The following is a 12,002-nucleotide window of genomic DNA, read 5'->3' as shown; positions in this document are numbered from 1 at the left end:
GTCCAGTCACCTTGGACACAGGAGGCCGGGCCAGTTCTCACGGGACATTCGGTGGGGGCTCGACGTCTCAAGTTTTTGAACTACCGATGAGACGAAAGTCAAGAGCCACCACCCGAGGGGGCCAGGGCACGAGCTTCACCTAGTTTTGCTGTATGTAATGTAACGTCAGCGGAACATCTTGACAGAAGGCAGGGAGGGAGGGGGGAGTGTGAGGAGAGACCAGACTCCACAGGGAACCGTCGGCAGTACCCAGCACACAATGACAGACAACTTATTTGTGGAAACACTACACACAATTCAGGGAGCCTACAGCTGTGCACGTACACGCCTACGTCCTAGAAAGCACTGTTTTTACAATATTTACGGCAAAACTCCTATTCTGTCCCACACTGTTGTCTAAAGTCCTAAATCACATCCAGGCTGAACCTCTAGTAAGTTCGTAAAGCACTTATACCGGCGACTTTCTTGCCAATCCTTAAATATCTTTAGCTAATTTAGAGAGAAACCAAATGCTAAGAACACAACTATGACGTTAATTATGTTCTTTTATGAAGACCTCATAAACTTGAATTTAGTAAGGCCTGACCTTGCTTTTCTGGTCGTGAAAATGGATGTGCTTGACTCTACCTACCCTGACCAGTGACCCTTGGGAACCGTGCATGGCACTCTCGCTGTCTTTCAGCACCACGAGGGGAGGGACGTGGGCTCGTCACTGCTGCACGTCCAGCACCTAGAACAGTGCCCGGCACTCGAACACAGGCTGATCGCTTGCATGATTCATAAACGGGCATCTGGAAGCCAGAGCCAACTGTGAACAACAGCCCTGTGTTTGGTGGCTCTCCCCTCAAAGGTGTCACCCTGAACACCCCAGCACTACTAATGACCCCAGAGACGCCCGTGTGTGGCACTGGATACTTCTGGCTGACCGTAAAGTCTTTGGTGCTCACTCCCAAAGCCCCAGAGCCCCACGCTGTCTTCCTCCACTCTGCTCCTCCCTGTCAGTAGTTACTGGTCCAAGAACCCTTCTTCTAGGACCCAGCTTGCTGGTTTTCAGTTGGAGAAGAATCCCTAAAAAAGTTTCAGGTCGTGTCCTTGCCCCTACTATTGCTGACACCACTCAGAAGAGCTCAAACCAGGTGGGGTGAAGGGTTAACTTTAGAACAGATGGACCCTGGTCCCCACTTCCTATCTTGTCCCTAGCACCCAGCCATCACAGCACTCCTCTCTCATGGTTTCCCCACCTCATCCCTGCTTTCTTTCCACAACGGTGTGCTTGGCTGGCCCACAGCGACAGTAACAGGGGTGGAGTGGGGGGTGTTGAATCTCTGGCCTGGCTAAAACAAAGACTGTCCCATGGTCACTCATGGGGTGGCAAGAGCCAAACGGCACCGTGCAAGCTGTGTGATCCAGATGCTTTCCGGTGAGGTGACTGCGGGCTCTCAGGTGGGCTGGATCCCTGATTTCTGGATATTGTTTGTCAAACGAGAATCACCTTTGGCCTCTTGGGAAGGCTAATCTCTCCCATTCAAACTTCTACCGTCATCACACAAAAGTGTCCTATCCTGCCCCCTGGCGGCAAACAGCCTTTTGGTTTTTTTTTTTTTTTTTCTTTACACTGACGTTTAGAGAGAAGTTGATATGAATTAGAGAGGAAGGCGTGATAGCCCGGTAGCAATAGTGGGGTAAAGAAAAAAGCATTCTAGAAGATGGCAAGAACATTTTAAAAAGGAGACGGAGGAACCCCATTCAGGTGTGAACACAGACGACACGTAGTTCAGGGTTTGACTTTACTCACACCCAAACACACCCTGGAATGGAAGCAGGGCTGCCTGAGCCCGGGTGGCCTGGTGGGAAAGGGGAGCAGCACCAAGGGACAGGTGACAGGCGCCAACACCGAGGAACGTGGTGGACGTTCTCCATCCAATGCGGCCACGTATTGGGACTGGCATTTGAGAATGCAGAAAATTAAGACAAAGCAGGGGACCAGCCTCCTAGAGGAAAGCCACATGACCAACCCAGTATCAAGAAATGATCATCACTCTGTTAAAAATACAGCCTTTGCACAGAAGAGCCCTGGATTCCCCAGGTCACACCCATGTTTAGGGAGGATCTGGGGAGGCAACACCATACAATCCCAGGCCCTCTGCACACGTGCCTCTGCCCCCCTGGGACGCTGCAGCGAGAGCTCCTGCTGCCCTCTGGCGGCTCACGCCCTTCCCTACACCCCGGCCCAGAACACGGCACGCTGCTCAGTGCTTTTCACTGGGCACATCCTTGACAAGCCCACTCTTACTTTTATTTAAATTTAGCTGAATTTAGGGACAGATTAAGGCAAGCAGGTGAACTGAGAGGGCAAGAGATGGAACCTGCTGTCAATCCCCAAGGATTCATACCGGAGTTATTCAGAAGCCTAAACAGGTCCCAAAGACTAGAAGCACCATATATGGATGTATCCCAGACACGTAGCACAAGCCGCCCACCGAGTGTCTGCTGGTCAAACAGACAGGGACCCGAATCGTGAAGTCTCTTACAGAGTCAGAGCGTCTGCCTTACAGATCACGCGCAGGAAAGAACAGGACACATCTGTTAGAAGCTGGCCCTACTCACAACTTGAATTCTGCAATACGAACACATGGAACACCTTTCTCACTCTGCTCCCAGACAAAAACCCTGATATGTCATCCCTCCCCCAAAACACGCCACACGAAAACGCTGCCGGAGCTGAAGAGCCTCTCTGGCGGTGGCGAGAAGGTAACGCGGCCTAAGCCCGCGCTCGCGCCGGTGAGCGGTGCTGCCCGCGTGGGCTGGGTCCCGGCCACGGAGTGCGGCGCTGGACAAACGGTGACACACGGGGAGGTGGCGCGTGCGCGGCACTTTTTACGTGTAACTGGCTCACACACAAATCCGAGTCCACTCACCCCGCGGGGCCTGCTTGTGCGCAGCCGGCTCTCCGACAGCAGAGGTTCCTCACCAACGTCGCGGAGTGTCAGACGCGGCGAGACACTCAAGGGATCCCAGCCCTGCGGCCTCGAGGTCGAGCAGCGTGGCTTAGACGAGACAGCACAGACCTCCTCGCCCAGCAGCTCGCCAGCCTTCCGTGTTGTGCGCTTCACCGAGCTTGCTGAGCTCTGAAACTTCTTGACCATCTATTCTTAGTAAGCAGTAAAAACAGCATTTGACCGAAGACAGAAGCTTGGACCAGAGAAGGAGTATCCAAATTCAAAGAAGACAAAGGAGAAGGTGGGAGCAGAAGACGTGAAAACCGAGTCAGGTGGCCGCCAACAGCGTACACGGGAGCCACCTCAGGGAGAGAGTCTCTTTATCGGCTCAGGGGTGAGCCCGGCCTCCACAAGTGTCCCTAATCCTGCCAAGGAAAGTACAACTGCCTGTAATCAGCATGTAGACGGCACCACTGGCGCGAAGCTGGAAGGAAACGTTAGAGCAGAACCCCAGGACCCCACGTGCAGTTCAGGGCAGGGCTGTCCCTAAGACTTTCTCTGACAAAGTCACACATCACGGGCAGGTGGCAGTCACTAGCAACAGAAACACCTTAGAAAAAAGCCAGAAGAGAAATCTAACGACGGCTGTGAAGAGGACACCTTGGTTGAGAAATGCATATTCTAGTCCCATAAGTTCACGTGACTAGGACTTCTGGAATTTCAGTCTGACTACAGAGAAAGAGGAAAACACACGGCAAGGCCTGTGGGTCCTAAACTTTCCTAACACATGTTAAGAAAACATCCAGCTGCTCAGAGATACAAAGAACACAACAGCAACGTCACCCGCGGCAGGCCAGCCTTCGGACACAGTCCTCCGACCTTACCTACTGAACCACCTCGAGACCTCCCCGCTTACTGCCGCCGCCAGACGCACTGCAGCCTGCACGTGAGAAGAGGCTCTGGGATCCAAACCTCACTGTAAGCCCATTACGTGCCCACCACGAAGGCTCACGCTGGCAAAGAGATTACCTTACTGACTCTGATGCCAAGTTTTACCTTATTTCGACCCAATCCGGTAAACACAGACGTGGGAGACGTGAGAAGACCTTACAGAAAACCTGAGTTCTTCACGGCTGCCTCACTTGGTGTGAGCGCTCAAAGCGACAATGCAAGTGGGGGGAAAAGCAGGAGGCCACCCCTCAGGCTCTGGGGAGACACCGGGCACCTTCTCTCGGGCTGACCCCTGACTGCTATAACCACCACTTCCCCATCGAGGGCACACAGCAGTGGAGTCACTGCTTTCCCCAACACCATAGGAACAGCAACAAGGGGAGGTTCTGGTATTCTCAAAGGACAAAAGTTGCAAAGATATAAAATGTATTTAATTTTTATTAAATAATGTTAAGGGTTTCCTTGGCACCATCCACACAGATTCTTGCCTTTACGCATAAAATAAGCCACATTACTTTGCATTGGTAGCAGAGAAAGAAGCTACTGCAGCAAAAGCTAAGTGAACGGGCTCCTATTCCAAGGGTGTCCTCGTTCTCTGGCTTTCTCTGGCCCTCCCCTTGTCTGCAGATCCAAAAGGCTGCCCTCCCCAGGGCCCTGCCCCTCGCCATGGGCACGTCCTCCTACACAGACAACAGCCGTGCGTGGTCACCTGGAGGAGCTGCGCTCTTTGCTCACACAGTCGTCCTGGGAGGTGGTGTCCCCGTTTCCCATCATGCTGCACGTTCTCCGCTTCTTCCTGCGGTGCATCGTCCCATCACCTTCAGACCCAGACTCACACTGGACAGGGGAGGAAGAAAACAGGAACTCAACTAGATGCAACCCATTCTGCCCGTAAATAAACTTCTGACCTCAAGAGACAGGGCAAACGTCACCGGAGTGCTCCCAGAAGCGAGCAGCCATTTACGACAGCTCCACCAGGAGGTCCGAATCACCATCTCCCTCAGCCGCTTCTGGATCCCAAACACTGCTCCTCCCCTCAACCGCCAGCTGTCCCTCCAGGGCTCTCCAACGGGAACGTTATTTGTCTGACATCGAGACACGCGCTCTAAGACTATTTTACAGTCAGCATTCTGAGACTGCGTTATGCAACTGCACTGAAGCCCACAGACCGCGAGGGGGGAGCAAGGAAGTATAGCACTTAACATTCATACCCCCCTGCCCCCGCAAACACCAATCCACAGAGTATGCAAAGTGCTAGGACAGAAATTTCATCTGGTAAGGGCCCAGGTTCCTCTTCCCCAAAATGATGTGAGCTTCTAACAAGCCACTGAATTCGCTGAGCTTCCAGGCTTACAATTTACATCCGCTGGGACAATTCTCAACGTGGCCTTTGAGGTGATAGTGCTCAAAGTCTGAGTCCCCATACTGCTGTTCATGAGCTGTGGGATCCCCAGCCGTTCACGTAACAAAATCCCCAAACACTCCTTTTACCTCTTGAAGTCATTGTAACGAGTCACATGTGCGTACACGCACACACACGTGCAAAGCTATAACATGGGCAAAATTCACCACCCAGCAGGAAAGGTGATAGTTGTAGTTCTTGGAACAAAGTGGAAAATGTTCACATCTTCCTTCCTCCTGGACAGGAGGAGGGAGAGTCACATCTGGTGTTTCCGGGGTGACTTGCCCCGAGGCCTGGGAGGGAGCAAGGCCTCACCTCTGAGTCCGAGTCGGACGAGCTGGAGCTGGAGGAGCTGGACGAGTCGCTGGAGCTGTCTGAGGCGATCCCTGTGGACTCCTGAAGGTCAACGGAGTCAGCCAGGACTGCCAACTCGGGGTGTTCTTGCTTCAAGATCCTGAGAGACAAGAAACATCGTTCCCAGTGCTGGGACCAGCAGTGATGCCCGTGCACAATAACCTGGACTCAAAGCTGAGGCCTGTCTCTCTCAGAAGCACCTGGGAATGTCAGGTGCCTTGGCTCAGAGTGGGTGCTGGACAGTGGTGAGGACACACGAATCCACAGGCTGGGAACAAAAGCCCTAACATGCTGCTCAGGCTTTTCTGAAAGGCGAACTAGCTCCACGCAAGTCCCTATGACCTTCGCAAAGGAGCCATCCGTGCTGCCGACGTGGGAGGCAAAGTGGCCCCGAGTTAGTCTTTTTTTTTTTTGCCACCTGGGAGAAAGAGTCTCTCTTCCTTGTGTTTTTTCCCTGAACCTTTCCTAGCTGATTTTTTTAAACCCTTCCTGTCCACAACACAGCACTGAGTGACTGCAGCTGGGCTTGGTTAAGTTCCATTTTTAAGAGTAGCAACAATTAGGCTTGCAAGAAATAAGAAGTATCAAGCAACAGAGAGGGTCCCCCTCACTTGAAGATAAAACTGAACTGGACTTTCAGAGGCAGCAGCCCTCCCCTTGGGGACCTGATCTGGCATCCACTCTAACCAGGGACAAAAGACCAGCTGTATGGTAAGGCCTTTAAGATGACCAAATCACAGCACACAGTGGCCGAAGGGATGGAGTAAGCGGGCCTCAGGTGCCCGAGAGTCCGGGGAGAACAAAGCCACCACCCTTGCTGGCCCTCTCAGCAGGGAGGCTGAGCACTGACCAAGCCAGGATCCCTCTCTTACCCCGAGAGCTGGTCCCTCCAGGTCAGGGTTGGGACACAGTGGCACGGGGTGGCTGGGGGTGGCTTGCACTGCCGCTGCCCGTGCTGTATCTGTTCTGTGGATAAACAGAGGAGCTAAGTCTCCAGGGCAGTCACCTCACTCACAAGAACTGAAGGTAATAAGTTCAAAGGGGAATAAGGCTTCTCAGTAAGAAAAAGAACGAACAAAAATAAAACCCAAACAAAATGGCTTCCTTTGCTAGTGCTAGCTTTGGGGGAAAAAAAAACCAAAACAGAAAATAAAACAAAACAAAAAAAGCAGAAAATGAGAATCAATCCCAATTATGACCGTGTTTTGACTGACTGATCAAACATGCAGAGTCTTACCCTGTCACCTGGAGGCTGGCACGCATCCTGAGAACTAGCCCTGACCTTGGACCCACTCTCCTCTGCCCGTGAGGTTTTGCAGCCCCCGCTCTCCCAGGCCTAAGATCAGCACACGTTACTGTGGCAGCGGACTCTTGCCATTTCACCTCTGGGGTAGGAAGTGGAACAAGGCAAAAGTAAGAAAAAAATGTCTCTCACCTATACCATTTCCTCGATAACTTTGGTCTCCCTCTTACCGTCTTGTGCCATACAACAGGGAAGTTGGTGCTGCTGGCAAAATTCTGGGTGATGGCAATGGTGGTGTCAAGATTAAGGACAACATGCCACCAGCCTCCTGAAATCCAACATATAAACAGTTAAACAGGGTTTGGTTCTGTGCACAATCACAAATAACATAAGCTTCAGGAATAGAGGATTCCTATCTACCTATCTACAGGTGAGACAGGTAGAGACTCAATGTGACCCAGACTGGTCAATGCTTCTCCTGATCCAGGAATTGCAACCTAACTGTGGAAAGTTCTACTGGAGCACAGCCATGCCTGTTCATTTCCGGATTATCCACTGCTGCTTTCCTGCTCCACAGGCAGAGGTGAGCAGTTGGAACAGACCCTGTCTGGCCCACAGTACTGAAAATATTTACTCTCTGCCTTTTACAGAAAAAGTGTTTTGACCCCTGTTAACCCAAAACTGTGATCAAAACTGTAAAGGCAGCAAGTTCTTCAGCTCCTAGGAGGAGAACACCTATCTTCAATATTAAATACCCTCACTCTCAATACTTAGCCTATCAAAGCAAAGTGTAGTTTTCAGGTATGGGACGTCCTGCCTCTTGGCCCCAAGTTCCTATTTCCTGGCTCAACCCGGCCAATGCTGCACTGTATTAAAAACCCAATTTACTGGGGCGCCTGGGTGGCTCAGCCGGTTAAGCATCTGCCTTCTGCTCAGGTCATGATCCCGGGTCCTGGGGTCGAGCCCCGCATGGGACTCCCTGCTCAGTGGGGAGCCTGCTTCTCCCTGTTCACCTCTCCCTACTGTGCGCACTCTCTATCTGTCAAATAAGTAAATAAAATCTTTTAAAAAATAAAACAAATAAAATAAAAACCCAATTTACAGAAATATACACAAATCATGGTACATGCACAAAGAGACACCAGATAACCACTAGGCATAAAGATGAGTAGGATCTTTACATACAGGAAGTTTATCAATAGGCACTATGTGTTTAGGTTACAAGAAATGTGGACAGCGGCGCCCTAAGCACTTGACCACATAGCCGCACATCTCTGTCCAAGGTGGGAAGCAGTCTGTTCATTTAGTCAGCATGCAGACAGGTTTCTTTGACTCCTTCTATATACACTTGTGCTCCGAAATGACACATAACTGAAATCAAAGAATGTACTTTCTCTTAGTTCATCTATACCTGGTACAAAGACAGTCTCTCCTGGTTTTTGTAAGATTTCCAGGGGTTTGAATTCAGGTGGCCAGGTGGGAAGCTGGGTCCGGGGATGAATGATACTAAACCAGGTAATAGCTTCATCTTGCTGGTTCCCTCCTTCTTCACGGGTCACCTTGATGAGTTCCCTGGGTGTGCTGGTAGGAAACAGGCACCAGCGCTTGTGGCCCTGAACTAAGGCATTCCAGGCACTGGTTCCCAGAGGGTCGATGTGAATTCCAGTTCCAGAGCGCGGTGGCCCCATCACAAACCACCTAAAGCAGGGAAACGTCCAAGATATGAAAGGTAATTTAACTGTACACACACACTACCAAATAGTGAGCTTTTAGTCTTACACATTATACTTTTTTTTTTTTTAAAGATTTATTTATTCGACAGAGATAGAGACAGCCAGCGAGAGAGGGAACACAAGCAGGGGGAGTGGGAGAGGAAGAAGCAGGCTCACAGCAGAAGAACCTGATGTGGGGCTCGATCCCATAATGCCGGGATCACGCCCTGAGCCGAAGGCAGACGCTTAACCACTGTGCCACCCAGGCGCCCCTACACATTATACTCTTTATTTCAGAAACTACATAAATCCTACACAGAACACTAGACAGAACATTAAATGAATCACGCCTGAAATGCTCCACAACAGAAGGAAGAAAAAAAAAAAATCACTGATGTGGCTTACTACTGGGCTTTAACTGTTAAAGATTCCTTTAAAAATCAGTGGCTTAACTTTGGTTGCATGTTTGAGTCACCTTAGAAATCCTGATGCCCAGGTGGCAACCCAGATCAGTGAAACCAGTCTGTGGCTATAGGACCTGGGCAGGCAGCAGTAACCCCCTAAGTAAGTTCCATGTGCAGCCAAGGAGAACCACTCACTGTTATGGAAAAAGATTAGCCAACGGAGCTCAGGTGACACATACTGTCCTACATTAGACTGTAAGGGCTTCACTGCCAGGTACTTTACCTGTAAGGGGGCCTGCGTTTCTCCCCGGCATACTGGAAGAGATCATCAGTGAAAAACTTGGGCACCTTGTAGTCTTCCAGAAGTTTCCTTCTTTTGGGGTGTTCACCATAGCTGCTGTCAAAGATGTAAAGGGGGCTGTCGTCCCGAGTGCTTTCCATGTACTCGATATAGTATTTCATCTTCATCTTTACGGAGTAGCCGTCATTATCCTCACCACACTTGAACTTCTGGTTCCGGTACTTCCTTTTTAGGCGCTCCAGGGTCCATTTCTCCTGCGCAGACCAACCCTCTTGGGCATTCAGCAGAACCACGGGCTTGTACGGTCTTTCATATCGCTCCACAAATTCTTCCACCGACAGCTGTAATGCGTCTGCCCTTTCCACGTTATCCTAAAGGAATCAGAAAAGACCTATCCAGTTATTTAAAAAAAAAAAAAAAGTACAGCGGCAGCAAAGGGCGTCCCCCAGGACCAATTAGCAACGACATACCTACGGAGCCAGATTCTCGTTCTGGTTTATCTTGGCCGGGGGTGGGGGGGGAGGGAGAAGGGGGACAAGGACCTGCGTGTGGACTGACACGTCGCAACCGGCGCCGCCCCACCAAGGGAAGAGGGCTTCGCATCTCCCACTCGTGGGCCTCCACAGTCAAGTCCCCGGGGGCCCCATCGCCCAAAGGGGTTAAGGTGCAGCAGTCCTTCTTGTGGAGATCGCCAAAGGCGTCAGCCTCCAGCCTCCAGGTGGCCGGGCAGGCGGCGGCTGCGGCGCGGGAGGAAGGAGGCCCGCCCTGGAACCCGGGCCCCTATGACCCGGACCCCCGCGGGGTGCGAGTGAGTCCATCGGAACTCGGGGGTGCCGCGCTGGGCGCCGGGGGAGGTGCGGAGCCTCCCGGAGGTACCCGTGCCCGGCCCGGCTCACTCACCGCCACGGCCGCCGGAGTTCAGCGAGAAGCTCTCGTAGTAGTTATGACGGGATCTCAGTCAGCGAGTCTTTGAGCTCCGGCCGCGCACTCCCGCTGCCTCGCGGATCCCGCTTCTGCCTGCTGTGGTTCATCCTCCAAGGTTACCAGCTGCTCCACGACCACTTCGGCGCTCCTCGCTTCCCGCTTCCAAGCACCCCCTCCAGCCGGACAGCGGCTGCGGCGGCAGCGGCGACCAAACGCCCTAGCTAACTGGCCCGGCACGCCTTTAAAGTCGCCTTCCAGAAAGATTCACTCTCCAACACCTCCCGGGCTCGGGTTGGGCACGCGGCTGCAGTCTTCCCCCGCCCCCGGCCTCTGCGGTGACCATTGGCTTGGCCACCTCAGGGATCCGCCCTCACACTCGCCGGCTCTCCGCCATGTTGGGAAGGTCTAGCTGATCGAGGAGCCGCCTCACTGCGGCCCCGCCTATCCCGCGCCCGCTTCCGGTGTCTGCGTCACTTCCGGGCGTGAGCCGCTTTCTCCAAGGCCTGTTTCCGGCGTGCGAGTTTCCGAGGCCAACTGTCTTCCGTGTCTCTTGCCGGGCCTCCGGTGTCTTCTCACCGCGCGGCCACATCATCGGCCGAGGGGTGATTTCCCCGCCCTTGCTGTCGAGTTGCAGCGACCCGGCAGGGCCGCGAAGGGCCACGCGGCGCCGGTTAGGTGGCCTCAGCCGGCCTGGGGTTTCCCGCGCGCAGCCTGGCAGCCCGGCGCTCTTCGCAGTTCCCGGCCCGTCCGGGGGTCCCCGACTCCCCCCTGGGCAAGCGTAGCCTCCGAGAGTATGAGGTCCGGGCCCAGCGCTTTCGGTTCTCGGAGGAGCCGGGCCTGGGGGTTGCGGGGGCCGTGCTGGAGGTCACCGTCCCGCAGGTGCGTGCGGCGGCACCCGCTGAGAGGCGCTTCCAGCCCTTTGCGGTGGCGCCCCGGGCAAGAGCCGTTCCCAGCCGACCCGGGGGTGTTGGGAGGGGTGGGGGTGGGATTTGGCGGCTACCCTGCCTTAGGATGAATCTCAGGGCGGGAAGGTTTGTGGAGTGAAGCCCTTGGCGGTCTTTAGTAAGAAAGTTGGGGGCCCTGCCAGGAAGAGGGCCTTCCACATCGAGTATTTCCTGCCAGAAAGGTGGCGTGTTTTTTGTTTTGTTTTTTAAGATTTTTAAAATTTATTTGACAGAGCGCACAAGCAGAGGGAGCTGGAGAGGGAGAAGCAGGCCCACAGCCGAGCGGGGGGCCTGACGTGGGGCTGGATCCCAGTACCCTAGGATAGTGACCTGAGCTGAAGGCAGACGCTTAACGACAGAGCCACCCAGGCGCCCCTGAAAGGTGGCATTTTTGATACCAAATATTTTCTTTGATCTTGTTGAAAGGTTGAAGGGCTTCTTAATTCAGCTTTATCTAGGACCGGGGATTCCACCCACACTTTCCAAATAAAGTTCTTGGGTTGCCACTGCCTTGTTCCTTTCAGCTGGTGGCTGTCCCCAAACACTCAGCAATAACAGAAGTAATACCTTATGCGTCCGGTTTTTCAAAGCACTTGGACGTTGCAGTGTTTTTATTTTATTTTATTTTTATTTTATTTATTTATTTTTTAAAGATTTTATTTATTTATTGGATGGAGAGAGACACAGCAAGAGAGGGAACACCAGTAGGGGGAGTGGGAGAGAGAGAAGCAGGCTTCCCGCTGAGCAGGGAGCCTGATGCGGGGCTCGATCCCAGGACCCTGGGATCATGACCTGAGCAGAAGGTAGACTCTTTAACGACTGAGCCAC

The 12,002-nt window shown here is 52.8% G+C and overlaps 2 protein-coding genes across 3 annotated transcripts in view; one reads left to right on the top strand and one right to left on the bottom strand.

The window, feature by feature from the left end:
* Positions 1 to 4,310: 4,310 nt before the first annotated feature.
* The window catches only part of JMJD6 (jumonji domain containing 6, arginine demethylase and lysine hydroxylase), an 8,400-nt gene continuing 708 nt past the window's right edge, over positions 4,311 to 12,002 (bottom strand). The window contains exons 2-7 of one of the 2 annotated variants that reach the window (XR_005837318.1): positions 9,289 to 9,677; positions 8,301 to 8,587; positions 7,082 to 7,217; positions 6,519 to 6,612; positions 5,608 to 5,746; positions 4,590 to 4,727 (exon numbers count right to left, since the gene is read on the bottom strand). Coding sequence is in view for 1 of the 2 variants with exons in the window: in XM_040640156.1 (XP_040496090.1) it covers positions 4,596 to 4,727; positions 5,608 to 5,746; positions 7,082 to 7,217; positions 8,301 to 8,587; positions 9,289 to 9,677 (1,083 nt within the window). In the remaining variant the exon portion in view is untranslated. Of the gene's footprint in view, positions 4,728 to 5,607; positions 5,747 to 6,518; positions 6,613 to 7,081; positions 7,218 to 8,300; positions 8,588 to 9,288; positions 9,678 to 12,002 lie in introns of both variants that reach the window. The other variant, XM_040640156.1, reaches the window with a different exon arrangement.
* The window catches only part of METTL23 (methyltransferase like 23), a 7,316-nt gene continuing 6,031 nt past the window's right edge, over positions 10,718 to 12,002 (top strand). Inside the window, exon 1 of the mRNA XM_040640160.1 lies at positions 10,718 to 11,109. The gene's annotated coding sequence lies outside the window, so the exon portion shown is untranslated. The remainder of the gene's footprint in view (positions 11,110 to 12,002) is intronic.

This window comes from Ursus maritimus, unplaced genomic scaffold (genome assembly GCF_017311325.1).
Source record: "Ursus maritimus isolate PB19 unplaced genomic scaffold, ASM1731132v1 scaffold_24, whole genome shotgun sequence".
In the NCBI taxonomy this organism is placed as follows: Eukaryota; Metazoa; Chordata; class Mammalia; order Carnivora; family Ursidae; genus Ursus; species Ursus maritimus.
This window is presented reverse-complemented; position numbering and strand designations above follow the sequence as displayed.